Source organism: Pieris brassicae, chromosome 7 (assembly GCF_905147105.1).
Source record: "Pieris brassicae chromosome 7, ilPieBrab1.1, whole genome shotgun sequence".
Lineage (NCBI taxonomy): Eukaryota > Metazoa > Arthropoda > Insecta > Lepidoptera > Pieridae > Pieris > Pieris brassicae.
The window spans coordinates 616,618-632,133 of record NC_059671.1 but is presented as its reverse complement, the minus strand read 5'-3'; the positions used below and the strand labels follow the sequence as shown (position 1 = coordinate 632,133).

At 34.2% G+C, this 15,516-nt stretch overlaps 1 protein-coding gene across 3 annotated transcripts in view; it reads right to left on the bottom strand.

The window, feature by feature from the left end:
- The window catches only part of LOC123712491 (teneurin-m), a 207,258-nt gene extending 192,032 nt beyond the window's left edge, over window positions 1–15,226 (bottom strand). For all 3 annotated transcript variants that reach the window (XM_045665602.1, XM_045665608.1, XM_045665603.1), the window contains exon 1: window positions 15,049–15,226. In XM_045665602.1, coding sequence (XP_045521558.1) covers window positions 15,049–15,082 — 34 coding nt within the window. In that variant the 5' untranslated portion in view covers window positions 15,083–15,226. The remainder of the gene's footprint in view (window positions 1–15,048) is intronic.
- Window positions 15,227–15,516: the final 290 nt, after the last annotated feature.

The following is a 15,516-nucleotide window of genomic DNA, read 5'->3' as shown; positions in this document are numbered from 1 at the left end:
AGCCCAATGACATTTTAATTTTAGAGCTTGCAAGCAAATGGCCTATGCATTAATTTAGTTTCTTATATTCACTTTTGACCACACCGCTCGCATGAACAACGGCTGATGGACATACAGGGTAACAAGGTGAAAAGGGTCATCAAGGAAAAGAGTAGGCACGCTCTGGCACGGTGGGCGTCAGCCTAGCTCTTCTGATCACAAAGAAGTTGGTGGGGAAGATGTACAAGAATAGTGAGATGGAGCCAGTTGGGGGAGGCGAGATCTATAAGGGGTCCTTTGAAAAAAAATATTGTTGAATAAAATTTGGATTATGTGCAATGTGTATTTTTTGTTAAGATGGATGAATGAATAATAAATATGATATTCAAGGAATAATAGATCTAATCGAGCAATAGTAATTTTAAAAATAATAATAAACCACTATTAAAACTTCGAATGATTTTTCGAGCTTTAAGCTCTAATCATTAGACACATGAAAGCAACAGTTAAATACTGTAACATATTTTCTGATTAATATTAATGACATATGTCATGTTCAAAGAGTTTGGACACGTGTTGTAGTTGACAAAAAATGGTTCGAAACATCGGCACGAAGCAATGTCGTGACTGAGTGAGTCATTACTCTTTATCGCCACTACAATAGGATAAATTTGTATTCTTAAAGCTTTACGGTCAGTTAGGGACAAAACGCATTTTAACGGTTTTAACGAAATCTAGTTTGCACACGCATATTATTATAATTGAGTTCTAAAATGCTATTTTAACAGCAAAAATACATATTGTTACGAGCTAGGGGATCGGATAGAAAATGCCGTAGATTTATTCAAGGGTTTATTTCTTGGTAATCAACGAGGAATTTATGGGCACAAAATATACGCAAAAATGCACTTATAACACACACAAAAACAGTCACTAATTACTTCACTTATGCACACTTCACACAGTACTTTATCACTTGTATTCACTTTATTCGCACTTTATCGCTTCGGTGTTTCTCTCGTGTTATCGCATTCAAAACTAATGGCGACTAGTCGCGTTTCGGCTCGTTTATATATCCCTGGGAATAATTCTAAACAATATTCGAGAACTTTCTAGGCGGGCTTGCTACTGAGTAGCGATTGCACAATTCTAGAACGTCCGCACTCTTTGTCTCTTTCGCACGTTGCTCCGTCCTTGTCGTACGGCGTTCTAGAGTGCTCAGTCTAGTTTCGAGAAAGTTCTGATCTTCTCTCTCTCTCTCTCGTATCATTTCGTCCTTGTCTCACACCTAGAAAGTTCGGTCTAGAATGTTCCTTCATCAAAGGGGTATACCTAGGCCTGAAAACGCCTGAAAACGGGTCTCCTGAAAACTGCACCACTCTACTACACATGTTCTGAAACCGACTGAAAAAAGGATTCAGCTTCCTGAAAACTAGGGTAACATTATGGAAATTACAATTTTCTAATATGTCATTGACCCTCTCCTGAAACGGTCAGAAATCATATTACAGCCTGCTGAAAAGTTCTCTAAGTAGTGGAAAAATCTAGAAACATGCAGTCGACCCGTCTTCGTAACAATATTCAAAAAGTTTATGACTTTCTCTTATATTTCTAAACTTTCTAGATCTCTGCGTGTCACGTTTATGTATTAGTCGGTACAAAACCCGCACAGTTTTGAGTTAATCTGGGACTGGACTGGACTGGACTGGGAATAATATAAATTATAATCTTCCTAAATAGGGATTCCTAAACATATTTATGATTTTCGCAGTAGACATTGCTTAAACAAAACAATTTTAAATTTACATAACAATTAGGTTAGATGTGTATAGCCTTTGTACTTTCACGTAAAACTATCTCATTTTATCAGTTCAATACAGTATCAATTTCGTGGAGTATTTAATTATTGATGATTGACCAATCAATTATTAGTTGGTAATTGTAGTGAAATATAATATTCTGTCGGCCTTTGAATAATATAGAGTCGGTTTGATTTGTATTAATGTGTTATTTATATATACTTTATTGCCATAGAAATAGGTGGAGATCTATCGAATTTGTAGAGCACTACGGAAATCTAGGGCAAATAATATAATTAAAAGAGCAAACACATCTTGAGAGAAAAAGACGCCTCGAAGAAATTTTGCTCCCTTAAGCAAGGGTTTAAAAGTAAAGACTACCTAGGTGGCTAAGAAAAAGGTCTTCAACTTATGTATCTTACCATATGTTAACATACGGCTGCCAGACTTGGGCCTTATCTCACAAACATCTCTTAAAGTTGGGAACATGCCAAAGAGCGCAAGAGGAATGGCTAGAAGCATGGTGGGTGTAACACTGAGAAATCTCAAATCTGGATTGCGCACATGACGAAAGATAGCATGTTGAAATGGATAAACATTATTACAGAATAGGAACCGCGAGATGGAAAACAGAAAAGAGGAATACAGCGCAAGATGGGTAGATGTCATAAAGAGAATAAGAGGGAAAACCTGGACAAGAAGAGCTAAAATTAGAAAATAATGGAAGCGGCTGATAGAGGTCAATGTGTCACAGACACGCTGATTACCAAAACCGGCACATCTGAATAATTAGATTATGTTAGGTTATGTAACTAAAACAAAAAGTTCATATATATTTTACTGTGAATCACAAATAAAGGCTTAATTATAATTACTATTTCTTATCATCTGGCTTGACATGAAAAACTAATACTTTAAAGAAAAAATCCGCGTACAAATTATTTTAAGAGGTCTATTAAGCATGAGTGTGTGCAATTTAATAAATTACCGTCTAAAATATGAAATGAAAGCGTCTTTAAAAACATATAAACAAATCCGTAGCGCTTCGTTTTTAGATTTGGGTATCAGTTGCATGATCATCTGTCAAACTAATAGACCTCCTGTGCCTGACACACAGGCAAGAAAGGCATGCCGGGGTCCTCACAATGTTTTCCTTCACCGTTTGAATGTTAAATGCGTCCATAGAAATAAAGACAATTGGTGCACAGCGTCGAACCTACGACCTCAGGAATGAGAGGCCAATACTGCTTTAGAGTGTTTAATCAATTTAAAAGGGCATTACATATCATAATTAGCCCAGAAGCCTATAATTATAATGATCTGTTGAAGCCCGTTCATATTTATTATATAAAAAATATATTTTTTACTGAGAAGTAAAGTTCTTTAAACTTTTGTCTACGTTTTAGCCTTGGCGATTGCAATTCTCCTTGATACGTCAACGAACAAGACCTTGTACGAATTTACTAAGCGAGTCCCCGATACATCAATACAATCAGTATTCCTCAGTAAATGCGTAAAGCTTACTATTTGTAACTGTCAGCGCCATTTTTAGAATGAAGTAATCCATTAAGATTTCCGTTATTTCCTTTTAAAGTAAACTTTATCATTTGGGCATTCTTTGTATTGTTTGATCATATATAATTAAACTTTTAAAAGCTGGAAAGATTTTGATGATACGAGATGAACTTTTTTGAGGGTTTAAATGGATTTGATTTAGATTTACAATTATATATTTTTTATTTATTAAAATATCGAACTTAAATGATATTGCGGTGTGTTACCCTAGTTATCTTATGGACACGTAAATATGATCGTAATTAGCTTTGATATTTTTCTATATGACGTCTTTAATTGTTATACATTTCAAATCTTTGGGTATGGTTTTATTTTGGCCATGTACCATTTGTACATAGCAAGTGAATTAATGACGTCATCGTCATTTTAACAAACACAAATCAATCTTAAGAAATATAGAGTCATATTGACTTATATAGAGACATATTACTTTCGGGTATAGATAGGAATTAAGTGTATGGAACTGGGGTTTTCTCTCAATTTGAGAACTTTTTACAACATACTATATATACTCTTTATCCATAGATAACTAGACCTTTTTTTACAATTAACAATTGACTCACGTTCCAAATTCAAATTTCAACAGATCCAGAACTAATCGGGCATCACTAATCCTAACTAACGTCGACCAGAGAATATTGACCTCTTAGACTTTGTATTTGAATGGTATCGTTATGTCTTTGGGGGTCAAAGTTATTTGGACGGGGGTGAAACTTGTACGACACTCGCTAAACAGATGTATCATATTGAACGTGTACTCCGTAACGCGCCATTTAAACGTCTTCAATGTACTGAAATAAATTTGGTTTAAAGTCATTTTTAATATTACCAAGACATTATTCTGTAAGTAAGAAGTTAGAATGTTTGTCTTTATTATATGCGCAATTTGCATTCAAAATAAATAAGGGCTAAAACTCATTTAAGTATATAAAAGCGTTTATTTCTTATAAATGTGACATATTTCTGAATTATGGGCAAAAGTAGTGGTGGAATCCATTTAAAGGCCGGCAACGCACCCATATGGATTACAGGGTCTCATGTCAGTAAATAAAAGCCAGCAAAAAAGCAGTAAAGTAGACCGTCTGCCCACTGAAGTATTTCCGACCAATTCGACTTAGGGTCTTTAAGAAATGAGAGTGACAATTCTTAAAAGGCCGGGAACACACTCGCGAGCCCTCTGACTTCCCAGAAACGCCCCAAAGCTGGTGATATCTGGTGACACATCTTTAATTTTGTTAATTTAGAGTGATAGAATAAACATACTTCTAAATAATTTGAAAGTTTTACATAGTTTAATAAAACATAGTTACAAATAAACTAATATGTACATTGACTTTTCAGACTTTCTGGTTGGACTCAATTCAGCAAAACCAACAAGCCACAGCTCCATGTTATTTATTAAACGGCAAAAGCTCTACAAAATGTAGCGAAACAAATGGAAATGTTTCATCAATATTTTCCAACGAAAATTACATCAAGCTCAGAATTCTTATGGTTTTAAAATTTTCTGTTGAAGCTGGTTTGAAGTTATTATACAATGCTTGGTTTATTGGTCTGATAAGCTGATAGATACAAAATAATTAGGACTAAAAACATTTTTATTTAGTTATTTTTGTATTACTAATATATTCTAGTAATTCATAAATATAAGAGACAAATATTACTTTGTAACAATTTTTTGACAAGACTTTGCTTGTTTGCCCAGGGTTTAATATGAGACCTATTTTAAGTGACAGAAACGGGAAAGTGGTAGGTGTGACGCCCGTACTTCAAAAAAGTATTAAAGGTCAATCTAACACTAAATTAAGATTCAGAGTCGAGACTTAGCAAATTTTTAAACGTACAAAATACAATACCTTCTCGTCATACGGAAGTTATGTAATACAATAATTATTCATTATATATTTTTGGTGTTTTCACAACAGAAAATCTAGTAGATAGGCATCTAAAATTCGTCGAAAATCAAAAGTCGCACCGAGACCCAACCGCTGATATACGAATAAAATAAAATTTTAATTAATTCAACATAAACGAATTTTCCCTAGATTTCAAACACACTCTACGCCGTCAATCTCAACGGAGATTAATCGCGAAATAAAATTGCCATATATGCTTATATAAACACCATGTCTAAACAAGTCCGCGCTCGTCTTTGATTACTCGATGTAAACAGAGGGAGTACAGTAAATAATTTCAAGTCTTGCGGATATTAAAAGTTGGAGTATGTCAAAAGATTTTTCATACTTTTCGATTTGAGAACATAACATCGACTTTAACATGACGTGGGAAGCGGTGTTACTAGTTTCAAATTTTTCAATAGAGGCCTAAAAGTAATAAAATATCAAATACAAAGTAAATAAGTCGATAGTATTGTCTTTTGTTAACATAGATTTTACACATTTAAAGAAAACACATTTTTTTTTAATACAGATAATACAATTTTCTCTACAGCTGTGATACTTTTTGACATTCAACACCTTTTGTCTTCAGTCACCGTGACCACGCACGCTGAAAAGCAGGCGAAATGTCGGAAAAATTTATAATTATGTGAAATAGTTATAAGTTTACATAGCTTCAATCCGGTAAAAAGTGGTACTTTAAATAAGTCTAATCAATGCTCAGAAGAGACACTAGCGAACTGTGGAATCGACTCCCGGTGGGGGTCTTACCTGGGAGAACCCTTCAACTGTTTAAAAAATAGGATATTTCATTTTCAAAGACCGGCAACTTACCCCCTAAAATGGGTGCTATTGCTGCCCTTTTTGGTCCGTAGGCTTATTCCCCCCCTAGTTTAAACAAATAAAAAAATCTTAAATATCGAGCTTAGAAATTTAAATATTAGTGCAATTTTAAAATTTGTCAATAACCGTTTAAATACAGTATTCTATAAAAGGATGTATGTTAACACTTAGGCCATTAGGGAAAATATATATTTTCCTCACAGATATATTAAGCTAAAAGATGTATAAACATATATTACTAGGGAAAACGTGAGCATATTACAAAAACAACACTCAACTTACATTTCAGTAGTTTAAATACAATTATTCACATAAATGTATTCACCCGCAATCGAACCAAAACTTATTCCAAACGCGTCAACGACTAAGCCACTAGGCAGCTGATTATAGTGATAAAAAGGTTATTGTGCGTCAAGAGATAGTTAGGAGACATCAATCAGGAGTAAATTGAAACTAGCCCTTACCATTGATCACTCAATCTAACCTCACCGAAAGGTATTCGGTCGTTATTCACCTGACAATCGAATCCAATAAAATCAAAAAGGTTTTAAACATAGTAGAAAATTAACATTGTCAGTTTCAGATATAGAATGGAAAAGTATTGATTGTTGTCTTAGATCGCTATTATTTCAAAAATTTGATTAAGTCTAGTGCGTGTTCTTTTAGATTATGGATAATATTGTATACGATTAACTATTAGGAGGAAAGTAATGTACCAACTGAATTGTCTTATTATGTTTAGTAATGTTAGTAACTCATCGAATCTTGACAGATTCTGAATTAGACAAAGTGCTGTCCGTATAGCAATACAGCTGAAGAGACGTTGTTAGATGTCCAATATATGGTCACGACCGATACAACACAGAACAAATTATGGGAATAAACGTAACCGAGACTTTGGTTGAACATTTTTTTTTTAATTTGCTGTAAATATTATCCAAAAAGTTGTTAAAATAAATAATTAGTGCTTCATCTTCCTAGTTACCAGCTATTTACTTAAGTTATAGATATACATAAGCTACTTAATGCCTCAGACGACCATATAGTCGAAGAATTACCTAAAGAAACTATAAATAAAATAAGGCATGTCAATGAAACCTATTTCCAACAAAATTATAACACACTTTCCCTATTTATGAACACTTTACCAGTAAACCAGTATTGTATGATGTACAATGCAACTTCAAACGTTAGTTCATTTATTTTCAAGGCAATTTTTGACTTGAGATACGAATGTTACAGTAACTTTTAAATAGTTACACCCCAGCTTCCGATAGATGCCGCTTGTATGCTGTCCTACATTCCGGTGTGCCTAATCGCGGGCAGCTCATTTCATCTTCGGATGCATTTCTTATGTCTGCACATTAAAAGGACTGTTTCCAACTGAATACGTGTTTAAAGGGCTTTCAGGATGATAAAGAAATGCTTTAATTGGGTCGGTTTATCCCATTCGAGGAAATATATCATCGTAACTTCTTAAAGCAAAGTATGTCCAAGCTTTGAAGTTAAGGTAAAAGCTTCGTTTATGTCAAACCCAGACTTACACGTAATGTATTAAAGAAAGCACTTTGAAAGAGACTACTTTAGTTAAAGGAGAATAAAACATATTTGATCTTAATGTAAGTTGATAAAAAAGTTGGCTCTTAGATTCAAGATAAGCTATTTATTTATTCAAGTAACTTTTCATTCATGTTTAAACACATAAACTTTAAGTGTGACTTATATGTATAATAATAATAAAGACCGTTTATTTTCAATATTTACAAATGTTGTATACACGGTTTAGATTTGTTATATATGTTAAATTCCTCTAGTACCATTCATCGGAAGAAGAGGATCACGGCCTTCCAGCTTTTAACAAATGCTTCTATCTGTAGCTTCTATTCGCTTCTTGCTAACGTTCCTATATGTTCTATTCGCCCCTTTTCAAGGCAACATATACATATAACTCTTCACCTTCCCCTTGGTCCTTTCCATATAGTTATCTTTTAAGCATAATACAAGACATCTATAACTTTTGTGTTTCGTCTTATTTTTTAGTTTTTTAGGTTTTATATATATTTTTATTTTTTATGTCGACGTTTAGCAGTCATATGTGAGAGAAGGTACGATACAAGTGTCCAAGTCCCTATAAAGTAATTAAAAATTTTAATTATTGAATTACGAACGCACACACCAAGTTGTGTAAGATATGAAAGTGACCGGAAATTACGTCACAATAATCACTAATTTGATTAGCCATAAAGCCGGGTAATAGCGAAGTAAACGATTAAACTGAATACCACATAAAAAATACAATGCTTCCCTGTTTGATGTCCGCTCGTAAAGACAAATTGCTTTTTAAAGAGGTAGAAGTTCACTTCGAGTAGAGAATGAACTGTGACGACATAGCTTGTTCTATTCAACAACAACAATAAATGTATTAAAGTTCAAAATATTCGCAATGATTTTGTTAATTTGTTATTGCAATAATGAACTGAAATTCTTTTATTAGAAACATTATCCGTGAGAGTGTGGTTGGCCCTATTTATTTTTAAAATATCATTTATACCCATTGATACAGACTGTAACAAAACAATTTAAGGAGAATCTAAACTTGATACATTTTGTTGCAAGGCAATTCGGCTGTAAATAGTCAAATTTAAACGTGGTATTCTAAATGCGATGTTAATCCACTATGCTTATAAACAAACAGATTAAAGGACTAATTCGATACGCGATTCGTTAATTATAGTTATAATTATAGCAGAGCGTGTGTCCACCATCTGTCGGCAACGAAATTGGGTTAGACATTAATCACACTGCTAATGATAGCGATTCATAACATTCACTATGGGAATATCTGCCCACTTGATCTTTGTTTATGGTGTTCCTGATTAGAAGTCTTTGCCGTATCTTTGAGGTTCATGAGGAATTTCTATGGTAAACTGATAACCGGGCTTGGTACATCTGTTTGCGCTATATAAGTCAAGAACGATGAAACAGTGACTTGACAAAATCAAATACGGAGCATAGTTGCTGGAAATATATAGTAATATCTAGAAAATTCTTTGAAATATGCACTGACATTGCGGAGTTTAAAAAAGAATATTTGTACTTTTAAAAGCATTTTGCGTTAAATGTTTGTAAAGCTTTCGCACCATTCCGAATTTAAATTTAGATTTTAATAAAGCTCCACATATTGCTATAAAATTACAATAAGGAAATCCAAGGTAATAGCAAAAACAGAAGTCCAGATGTTTTCCAATACATATTGAATAAGCCCGCCTCGCATAAGCAGGCCATTTGCACCTCAATATATGGCTGAATGAATATATGAATAGTATCTCAACTATTTTTCAATTTTCCACAACAATAGGCATACTCATTATCATACTGAAAGGTTGATTGATGACCGAGTTTTAAATTGCATCCGACGCACACATATATATTGTATGGGACCTACTACTTATACAGATATGTTTTAAGTTAATAAAAAGTCAACAATATAATATTTTACGTAAGAGACACATTTAATAGTTAAAACTACTTTTATAATTATTATATATTTATGCTAACGTCAGCAAGTATAGTAATGCTCTAATAAGTATCTACAGTAATCCCCCCTAAAACGCGGTAGACTTGGGCCGCGTTATAGGAAAACTCACACGGATTTAATAAAGTTATTTAGTTAATTTCTTTAACAACACAATTGAAACAGATGCAATGGTACCGAAAACTAATTATGGACTTGACGAATATAAATTTCACACGACATAAATATAACTTGAGACACCTCCGCGTTATACACACTATGCTCACTCCCCGTACCGCGTTTGTACGGGGTCTTACAATAATACAATAAAACCATACCAAGATATCGCTACAATTGCTCCTATTGTTTGAGAAAGTCGTCCAGCAATTATAAGAATATTGACTACAATTAGGGATCATTGTTTTTGTGCGTGGGAGTTCTGTCACAAAACATATAATGGGAGTAGGAATACGACAAACAAACCTGCATCCGACCGTGCATGACATACGCTAGCGTAGTCTTTGCGCATTGTGCCCCCTCCCATGTTCACCGGCTACAGGTGCTTCAGTCGCAATTCATGAGAATCACGACCGGTGCGCCCTTCTATGTGAGAAACGTCGATCTCCACCACGACCTGGAGCTCCCTACCATAGCCCAATGGATGAAGTTGGCGTCCACACGCCACTTTGACAAGGCTAAACACCATCCCAATCCGCTGGGGCGTAATAGCATCAACTATTACCCCTTCCCGACAAAAAAGGCTCGTAGGAGGCCCCGACACATACTAACGGATCCGGATGATCCAATTACCGTAGCAAACGATAAATTAAAAGCCGCCCGCGCGGCTAAAAATAATAAAAATAGCCAATCACAGATTAGGGTAAAAAACCGCCTTCACCGGGGAAGGACCTTTACTTCGCACTTCGCTCACTCCAGTGAGCTTCCGTCCTGCCCTTCAGGCGATTGACCGCCCCGCGACGGCCCAAGCCGAGGTTCGAGTCTCACAGGAGACGCCCTTGCGCTAGCCGCGGGATAAAACGCCATTCTGGCCGAGCTACGCTCGCCAAAACAGCCCGAGCTGAGCTGTAAAGGCCCTTAAGGCCAACAGCGAGATTCCTTCTTCAAAAAAAAAAAAAAAAAGACACAAACGTCTGAGCTTTACAATAGGTGTGGGCTGCCTTTTAAGTTTCAATAGAGATATTGTCTTTGACATGTAAATGAAACTATTTTATCCTACAAGATTTTTTATGTCCTTTAAAGTATTGGCTTTAGCATGCGTGCATGAGTTCGCATTTTCGGACCTACCTTCCCCGGCTGTGCACCAAGACTTTGTTTCTATGTGCGCAGTTAACATTATCTTGAACTGTGAAGAGAAACATCGTGAGACTTGCCTTACACCCAAAAACCCGACGGCGTGTGTGACAGGAGGCTGATCCCTCACTTGCCTATTAGATTGACGAATGACCGTGAAACAAATACATAAATATGAGGCCCAGACCCAAAAAGGTTGTAGCGCCACTGATTTATTTATTTAGTTTATGAGCTCAAAGCTTTAAAGGCGAACGTTACTAGTATAATCATTTGTTAAAGTTCCGTGTAATTTTAAGAACAAAAAATCTTACACAAAATTATTTTATGACTCGATTTTTTACACTCCAGTTTTGTTGGCATAATATAAGTCTATTTATATATTTAATAAGACATACGAATTGAACTACTACCTAAAATATAACTTTGTAATAGCTGCTTGGTAGTATATGGACACTAACTATACGCTTATTTTACTCGTATTCTAAGTAAAATCGGAGTTAAATTAACCGGATACTATAGTTAAGATTCTATTCAAGGCGGCCGCGGTCGCGTGAAATTTTAAACAACCCGAAGCCACCCCAACGCTGCAACGTGGGAAACCATCGCATTACAAACATTTTCGAATACAAATATACAATAATTTAAATTCTATATAATTCGAATTTTAGTTAATGTAACTGGGCAAGGTAAGAGTGTAAAACCAACGACTAACTTGTGTTAAAAAAATATTTTAGGAAGCGGAAAATCTTCATTTACCTAATAACTATTACTTTTTTAAAGTTGTAGTTTTGTTTAGTTTAATTTGAGTTTTCTCTATCTATGAAAGTACTAAATTGACTTATGTTTTCGTTTTCGTATATTTTCTTTAACAATCTGTTTTGGCTTTGTATAACTATATTGTCTGAGTGTTTTCGTTTAAATGTATAATTGTATATGATATAAATAAATTGTGATAACACAAACCGGCGTTTGTCATTAGTTTGTTATTTGTTTTCTGTAAATGACCAATTACAATAAAATTACGCTACTTTAAAAAAATACTCTGTAACAATCTGTTTACCTTTTTAAAGGCAAGAAGTTCGTACATATGGAATTTAACACACCACACCTTCAAGGATCTTTTTACTTGCTGCATGACACTAAATTTTGTAAATATATTTACATCTATAATTTGACATTTCCTTTATAACTTTTTTCTCAATGCCCATGGGCGTGCCGTTAAAAAACACGACATTGTTCGTTCACCATTAGCATTACTGGTAGCCACAATCGATACGCCATTGTTACGAAATGACAGTGCAATTTGATTTTCAGATGACTTCCAGTGGGCTCCGACATGAGGCGGTTCAACTTCGCCAGACAATTGCAGTTAAACTTTGGACGCGAAGTTACAGAATCGGACAGGCGGATGAGAATTGAAAATATTTACATTTGTGTTTGTGTAATATTGTTGCTGCATAAATTAGCTTAAGAGGAAGAGTTTGAGTTGTCTAATGTATATAAGTTGGAACATTTTAAATTGCATTATAATAATAAACACTTAACACAATAAAATATGTTTTTTTCTGAATTAAGCTTGGAGATGCGGACTGTCTAATGACAGTATTTTAGTTAAAAATATAAGTAGCGCTACAACCTACAAGTTCTCTTGGCATTTTTGATGGACAAGACCATAAAATAATATGCATTTTACTTACTGATTTATAATACGAAAGACTGATTTATAATATACTTGGGGATTTTTAAAATATAATATTTAACCAATTCAATAAATCAATTAAACAAATAACATTTACAGATATAACATAAGTCTCACGAGCTATTTAGACCAATCCAAATATTTATTACCCCAACAGAACCCTGAAGTATAAATAACTGAAATGAATAAAGGGCGGAACTGTCTTTTGATACAATACGTGATACGAGAGAAGGAACGCGGGTGGTCCGTTCTCAAGTGGCATTCACAACTAAGAACAGCGCAATATGTATTATAAAGAACTAAGTAACCCTGTAATTCGTAGCTGGATTTTATATAGGTTAATAAATTGACAGTCCCTCAGAAAATGCTCAAACGTCAGATTTCTTAATATATATTATAACAGATATTTCACTGATTTATTCTTGTTTAAACTAGAAGTATATAATGATAAATATATCTTAACGACAACATTAGGTACCTACGTTACCTTTAAAACCTACTCTTAAAATAGTCAGGTTCATCTAGATATAGCAAATGCAAACTGATTTTGTCATAATGTATTAAATAGTTTTCATCAAATCTAATTATATAATTCGAATAACAGCTTTGCGGAGTTTGAAGCTATCTTATGTGAAGTTTCAATTTCAAGTTGAAATACATTAATGGAAACCCGCTCAAGAACTATTTATAATAGTGGTCTCACTATTACTCCAAACTAAGACATCGGAGACGTTTCACGGAGATGAACAATTTCCTACCGCGACAAGATTTACACTAGTTCGCTATTTTTTATGCAAATTTAGTGAATGCCAGACTTATTCATTAAAATTCTATGTACAAAACAATCTCAGTAGGTGGTTATAAATATATAAGTATATTTTATATGATATACTATATAATGTAATCTAAAGTATTTGTTGCCAGTGCGTGCCTATGACTATTAAGGAATAAAGCATGCGATTGGTATTCTTAAAATCGGTTATTTATTAATACTGATAATAATAATTTTAAAAGAAAGAAATCGTGTTTATTATTTTCTTCGCATTTAGTTGGAATACTCAAATACAAACCGAAGGTGACAAAATATGAAGTTATTTGTTGACTCAACATTGGCTATCGATCTCTATGGTCAAATATTGTTTTTCCCTCGACGCTGATAAAATATTGAACCTCAAATAACATTTAGACAATTTCGTCTTAAACTTTTTTATTTGGGAATAGTTTGGTACTTGAAAACACTCCTACTCACTAGATTTTCGTAGTAGTTACGTTATTATAGCTTTTAACTTAATTCAATACCGCTAAACAATGTTATAAATGTAAAAATAAGCGTAAACAAGGTTGATAAATCAATTCTTTGTCAACCAGGAAAAAAACCTATATATTTATTATGATTCATGTGTGCTTTAAATTAGTAGCATATTTGTACACAATTCGTGTTCGTTATTGGTTAAATCAAAGAATGCCGCACACGAAAATTACACAAAATGGCAGCGCATTATACATGTATAACAATAAAAACAAAACAAATTGCAAGAGAATAAATAATAAACTGACAATTAATTAGGAGGACAATAACAGTTCAATTTTCTTCGAAATATTATAAATAGGCATTTGATAATATATTTTTTGTTAATTCTCTATTGCAGTAATATGTTTATGAGTCGTGTGGTTTATTTATAGCGACGAATGCATGTACACCAATTTTTAATAATTTAACCTACGTATGTTTAATTAAAAACTGTATTAACATTCTCATTAATCTTAGTTAAACTAACTAGAGGTTAAACTTAGAGATTACGAATAGCATTGCTGTGAATAAATCGCTTCATCTTTCAATCATGCGCCCTTTGAAAGCATAATTGAACTAAATCATCAATTTAACCAAACTCGATGTTTATCTTGCTTAAATAAAGAGTTCTTGTTGCTCATTAGCGCTATCTTGAACTCAGAAATGTTTCGCTGCCTTACAAACGTTCATTTGTTTATCGTTAGATTAGTAACGTCAATAATTGGAACAAACATAAATCTGATTTTTGTTGTCGGTATGAGGAAAATTAAACCGCTTGTAATAACAAATGGATATGCAAAAAAAATTAATGTTTACATTTCGAAATTCAACCCGGCTTGACGTTATATACAAATTTTCGCGACATAATTTTACGCACTATTTAAAATCTTTTTCATAACTAAGAGATTTTAATGGTAATTATTTATAGGGATTTTGTAAATAAATGTTTGCTTGTGTACGAATAACCGCATTACAATGCACGTTATGTATAATCATGTAAACACACATCTAATATTAAACGCCCAATAGGAATCATTAAATCAAAACCGCAAGCTAAATACCACGAAAATCAATCCTAGAACACCACTGACCACATAAATAAATGAAATCATAGATAAACCACAAGATTTTTCACTTACGCTGATCGAAGAAGCAGCGATCCAAACCATTCATAACGTACAAAACAACATAGTGCACTACACAATTTATTTGTCACACAAACTGTTACACTTAAAAATTCACAGTGCACTCAAATCGGACTCAACGTCAGGGCGGGTGCTTCGTATACTGGCACAGATTTCACAGAAGTATAACCGTTACGACGGTCGGCGCGCGACTAAATTGCGCGCGGCGCCCGTGCCGCTACAGGGTTGCGGGGAGAGGGATGCGTGCGTTCGGAATTCAACTTCCCACGTGCTTTGCGCCGTCCCTTTCTTACAGGACGGGTTAGCTTTTAAAAAGTCGACAACGCATCGATACGCCTCGGGCGATGCTCAGTAACCTTGTTTATGCGTACTGCAGCTAATAATAACGCGCGAATAACACTCGAAGCGCATTTTGTTTTTTTTATTGCACTTGTGCGTTTAGCGTTTACTTTCCGCTCGAGT